At 36.2% G+C, this 6516-nt stretch overlaps 1 protein-coding gene across 1 annotated transcript; it reads right to left on the reverse strand.

The window, feature by feature from the left end:
* Positions 1-5637, reverse strand: LOC147866174 (NADH dehydrogenase [ubiquinone] iron-sulfur protein 4, mitochondrial-like). The gene is made up of 5 exons (XM_087316538.1): positions 5433-5637; positions 1899-1987; positions 1278-1407; positions 818-847; positions 1-311 (listed from the first exon to the last, which is right to left on the reverse strand). The coding sequence occupies exons 1-5, from the start codon at positions 5577-5579 to the stop codon at positions 252-254; spliced, it is 456 nt and encodes a 151-aa protein (XP_087172664.1). The 5' UTR covers positions 5580-5637; the 3' UTR covers positions 1-251.
* Between the last annotated feature and the right edge of the window lie 879 nt (positions 5638-6516).

The raw sequence follows: 6516 nt of genomic DNA on the forward strand, positions 1-6516 counted from the left end.
TAAGATAAGACAAAGGAAAGCATTGAGGTGTGAAGGCATGTAAGATTATAGAAATGTACACTAGGAAACCATCTTTGTATAGTTAAATTAGAACACCAAGTGCCATTATAGTATCCGAGCAATTGCAAAGGAGTCGAAGAAAACAACAATAGCATTCCCACATATTGAGAATCTTCAGTTGACGACAAACTTTATTCACATACCATGACTTTGGCAGTACTTGAAAAAAACTATTTGTTCCCTTTTTTATTTCAGTTTTCCTCAGGTTTCGGAGGTCCTTTGTACTTGAAGTTGTCAGCATATGCTTTCGGCTGCCACAGGATAGAGCATCAAATCATGGGAAAAAAATAAATTAAAGGAACTAATAAATCACAGAGAAAGATATCAATAGAATTGCATAATAACAATAGTAACATTCCTTTTTTCTTTATAATGCAACTAAAACTACTTTGATAGGTTCAGTTAGCAATTATTTAATAGATCAATAAATCAGCAATCTCCCATCATGTTAGGTATTCATTTTGCATGTGCCCAATGAGACGTTTTCTTCTCATGAGGAGAGAATATGTTTTGCTAATGAAACATCAAACAAGATATATCTTTCTCAGATTACTCAGTCTCTTAAATGCATGCAATCCATCATGTTTAGACAGATATTTGGATATCATATTTGAAATGAATAAAAGAGATCGTTGCTAGAAAAATGAAATCAATGTTTCTCAATACTCTTGGTAAACATAAAAAAGCCAATATATGAACGGAATTTAGCAACTAATAAATATAAATCCTATTACACAACTCATTAATACTTGCACACCTTAATAATAGGCTTGTGCGGTTCCTTCACCTGCATAAGAAACATACGAATACTATTAAAAAAATAGAAAAGAAACAAAATAATTACCTCTTAAATCTATTTACCGAAGTGTCCCCAAACATAATTAGGCTTGAACTGCGAATATAATTGGTGATTACGTTGGAACTAATATAAGTTCTTCAGGTTATTGATTCTTTTGAGCTATTAATCACAATATTTACTTGTGAACCAATACAAGTTTTCATATTGGTTATTGATTCGCCGGAGCTATTAATTGCAATATTTACTTGCAAACTAAAATAAAATTTTCATGTAGGTTATTGGTTCTCCTGAGCTACTAAATAATAATCAACCTGTTAATTACTAACTAATTATGCCTAGATAACAACTGCTGATTAAACCTATACTTCAAATTTTGATAATTTTGAAAACGAAGGGTATCGGAGAATCGTGACATTACCGAGAACTCCCATCCATGCCTCTGGACAAAATCGATTGCTGCTTCCTTACTATCAAAGACAAGGGTATGGTCACCCAAATTTGCATAAGGATCTCCGGTTGATGTCCAACCCATCAAGGGATTTTCCCATCTATAAATCCAGGTACACAACTAACCATATCATGTCAACAGAGAAATGGGTTGGATCCAGTTCACAATCTACTATATCATGTCAACTGACAATTGGTATTCAGTTCACAACCAACTATATCACTTCAAAAACTAACAATTGCATATCCAGTTGACAACTCACGACATCATGTCAAGAGACAATTGTGTATTATATCTATACAACAAAATCACAAGCTACAAAAGGAAAATTTACCCACCAGATATTAAGAAGTATGCTCGTTCGCTTATTTTTGCCAAACATGACCTAATATATATGTGCATTTAGGCTACTTTTCCATCCAAAGAAAAATGTTGGCAAGATTACTCCGAACCTAATACATATAAAATGCTAAGGACAATGGATCCACAATGTAGGAGAACTAATGGGTGACGAATATAGAGCCTTCAATGGAACCAGCAAATTTTTAATGAAGTAATTGGTTAAAAAATGTATAAACACACAAACCATACTTCTCTGTAGATATGAAGTTTATTTTCCATTTTCCTGTATTTGCAGAACCTTGTTGTGATGCTACTCGAGACGGAGAATAAATAACCACCTACATCAACCGATAAAATATAAAAATTTATGCTCCACTGAACATGGAATAGTTTCTCCTTGAAAATTCAGCTTTAAAAGAAACAATTATAGTTATACCCATATCATTCTGTACATGAAAAAAATAAACTAATGGGGTCAGGCCATGTTCTCATTGTATCTCAGGATGTGAAGAACTACTTTCAATTATGATGATTGACTTCCAAATTTGATAAGGGATTAGAAATTCCAAGAAAAAAAACAACCGCACGCTTGATCCCACACATTCCGTGTAAAACTATATAATGGGCTGGGTAACGCAACAAACAAAAAGTATTTAGCTCCTAGAGGCCATTATCCAGGCTACGGCCCGCCGCCTTCGCCAACAGCCACGACCCCCTCCCGAGGGCGAGAGACCCAAAGTCCAAGTATTACAAACAAAACTACATCATTTTCCAAACAAGATTAACCCCATAAAAGCTCCATCACTTACCATTTAAAAGAGGTGAATAAAGGTCTCATAAAATCGATGCAAAGCTCAATTGAGCCTTTTGAAACTTTCTGACATGTTTAACTTCCATGTGGTTGTTAGATAGTCATATGAAGAGAAAGGTATGCCTAAGTTGGATACCTAGATGCAATGCTTAATTGAGCCTTTTGAAACTTCTTGACTTCTGTTGACTATTAGATAACCATGTGAAGAGAAAACTACAGCCAAATTAGATACCAGTGATGGAGACATTTGTGAGCATAGGTGGATGAATTCTGTCCATGATGCAAGCAAATTGTCTCTTATGTTGTTGATGTGATGTGCTGACAATCTTTGGCCAGTCATACATCTATGTCACCACTCTGATGTAGAGTGTCCTTACCTTATCTACGGTCATCATGCAGATTGTACTCAGTAGGTAAGAGATAGAAATGGCGGATTAAAAGAGTTTTACTAAGTTTCCAAAACAGGGAAAATGGAATGGGAAATATAGAACTTTCTGTATTTGTTTTAGCTTTAGATTAGCACATGCATATATTTAGGCCAAATTTGTCATGTTATTTCATGTAACAATCACACAATTCATAAAATGCTACACACTTTCGGGAGTTTGGTAAAACTTGAGTACCTGTGTGGCATTTAACTGTGCTACTTATGTTCCTAATTTTAATACATACAGGAACATATAATGCAGCAGCTTATCCCCTTCTCACAGTTAACTTAACCTTGTGAATATACTGGATATGAACTTGCTAATTATTATTTGATTAATGCTCCAATTCTTCTTAAATGAAGGGATAATTAACTGCAAGCTTCTTCAGAAATTAGCCATTGCGAGAATTTGGGAAAATGATTAAAGCCTAATTAAATATAACAAGGTAATTACCATGAGCTTAGGAATGAACTTCATGTTGATATAAATTGCATTCCTGATAATGTTATCATTGAGTGAGGTCTACTAGATGGATGCCTTCACAAAGATATGATCCCTCATTGCAGTACATAATGTTGACTGAGGAAGGTGAACTTCTTACATTAAAAGAACTTTTACTTGTATGTATCCTTTTGCAACCAGTATTGCATTGTACTTGGGTTTTGCATCCACAGACTTCACTTTATACACCCACCTATTATGAATGACAGTCTTACCCTAGGCAATTTGTCCAAGTCCTGTATATCATTTGGATCCAAAGCTTTTATTTCCTTTTGTATTGCAAGCTCCCACTTACTCTTTTGATTACATGACCTAGCCTCATTTAATGTAAGAGGTTCACCCTTGTAGTCAAAATGACCACCTTGCAGACATTGTTTGTTCTAATTGAATCTCTTGACTTGAAGCTTTCCCAAATGGATGTAAAGACTCATCATAAGCAATGAGGAGGCCAAGATATTTGCTTTGATGACAATATGTAATGGACTTGGTGCAGGAATGATAGGAGAGAAGAAAGGCATATTTTTTACGATGTGATTTTAGGGAACTTGAAGTCATTCACATTGGCCAAGTGACACAATTTATCCTAGAATCTCTCAAGAGTGGTACCGTGTGCAAAGGCCTTGAGAAATGTATAAATAGAGTGTTCTTAAACCCCTATCACCCACTTTATTTGTCTTATACATAGACTACTTAGAGAATTTATTTCATCATGTGAGTAGCATGAATTGAGCAACGGATCTATGGGGACAATGTGTTGCTCTGCTTGCAAGATATCAACATTCTTTATTGTTTACTTCAAATTGTTGAGAACTTCCTTAAGAGAGCAGCCTATTTGTGAATGCAGGAAAACCGAATACATGATAGTCAAAACCAAGCGACCAGAGGTATACCCATGCCTCCCTTACAAAGGCAAAGCTATGAGTCTATGAGCTCCTTCAAATATTCAGGCATCAACATCCCAAACAATCATAGTTGGAGAACATGCATAGAGTGTCATTTAGAGACATCTGCACATACTACCACGTTATCAAATCAAAATGCAAGTGCAATAACCTTCAGAGATGACAATAAAAGAGCAGGCATTTCAATGCTTTGTTTATTCAAGTCTTGCTGTTTGGAGTGGAGATTTGAGAACAGATAACCACTCAACAAGAAGATACAAAAACATGTTCTTAGGCTGCCATCTTGCTCTTCGAAACAAGGTGAGAAACATCAAACTCGAATATCCAATTAGGATCTACAATTTTTGGCTAAAATAAAGGGCATGGAGGCACATTCCCTGCCAGAATAGGATGCTAGCAGCAAAATTCAGAAAACGACTAAAACCCTAATCCTCCTCCTAGTTGTTAACATCACACATGTAAATGATTCAAGACATGGAGTGTGGCAACTCTACTCGAGCTACCCAAAGATAATGTGCATGGTATTGACAAACATCAAAACATGAATTATAAATGCACTCACAGAAAAGTGGGAGAAGGGTGCCAAAGAAATAGCAACTTGCAATACTATTACATTCACATAAACCCAACATTCTGGGACACCTACAAGGAAGTGAGAGGATGTGCATGACCTTATCTTCTCACTTCCATGTCGTTTGACTCGAGAAAAACAGTCATCCTCCTCCGCCCACACCCATAGTCATGAGTCATGACCTTGAAATCAATAATATATCATGGAAAAGGACTACCCACTGGAGAAAACTGCATCTTCACACTCTACCCTAGTCAGGAAATCAAGTAAGAGGAGTTCTCACACTACAATGTGAATATTTTTTATGGTATTGATTATCATAATTCTTCACACAATCAATTACTGCATGCATCAACATTGCACAATTTCTCCAAGTGGCAAACATACATCAAGACCTGCCTCTTAGCCACAATATGTACCCTCTACTTATGAATAGGTGACATCTTAAGAATAATATATGGCCCATATGTGGATACACCTTTTGCCGCATCAGCAGAAAGAAGACTGAATCTCTCTTTCTTTCTCTCTCTCTCTCTCTCTCTGTCAAAGAGAAAGACGAAAAAGACATACCTGACGCTTGAGATGCTTCTCTGGGATGCCTGAGACCTCGCCAATCTCACCGGGTTTTACAGTCCATGAAGCATCAGATGAGAGAAATCGTAGACTAAGAGGAGGAGTGACGGGCGATCTCCACCAACGCATCACGAGTCGAATCATTGCGAAACTCAGGAGCAGTTCTTCTTCTTCTTCTTCTTCTTCTTCTTCTTCTGCGATCTCTGCATGTATGGCATCCATCATCATTCGTGTATATTCGTATACATGTATATGCATAGATTCATACATTCGTGTATATTCGTATACATGTATATGCATAGATTCACACATTCGTGTATATTCTCAATATCCGAGAATACGAAATAAAACCATTCGATTTGCAAAATAAATATAAAACAAATTAATTAATTCATTTAAAAAAAAACCATTAATTCGTTAAAAAAGAAGAAGCAATTAATTCATTTAATAAAACAAAATCAATTGATTTGTTTTTAAAAAAATAAAGTAAAAAAATAAATAAATTCGCTAAAAAACAGAACAATCATTCATTAATAAATTATATAAATATGATTAGTATTGTTAAGTAGTGAGACAGGAATGGGTCTAGTTAGTTAGGCGTAGCGCAAAGAAGTGAAAGTTGTAACTAACATGACTATAAATAGAAACAAAGGATGTCCAATGAGGGACCCTTTTTGGAGCCTATTTGGTGTATGTCACATTGGTGGAGATAACGGGCTCTTGCCACGATGTCTAAAGGTGTAGAGTACTCCAGCTGACCTCTTGATGAAGCACAACAAGTTGACAACCGACTCTTCTCATTAGCGGCCAATAATCGCCGTCGGGTCACCATCCACAACACAAAGATTTCATACACAATGCAGCAACCACAAGGGGATAGCACGGTCAGCATGCAACCTGAATTCATAGAACACACACAGGTTAACCCCGCCATGGAGCAGATGTTTCAAGCGATGTCAACAATGATGATGCAAGTGAATCATACAAACCAAACACTTATGACATGGCTTACAAATCAATCCGATGGGGTAACGACCAAAAAACAGAAAGATTCAAGAATTTGCCCAAGATCCTTCTTGGG

This window comes from Azolla caroliniana, unplaced genomic scaffold (assembly GCF_043228905.1).
Source record: "Azolla caroliniana isolate FFs.n. ecotype wild unplaced genomic scaffold, voAzoCaro1.0.p SCAF_3, whole genome shotgun sequence".
NCBI classification, from domain to species: Eukaryota; Viridiplantae; Streptophyta; class Polypodiopsida; order Salviniales; family Salviniaceae; genus Azolla; species Azolla caroliniana.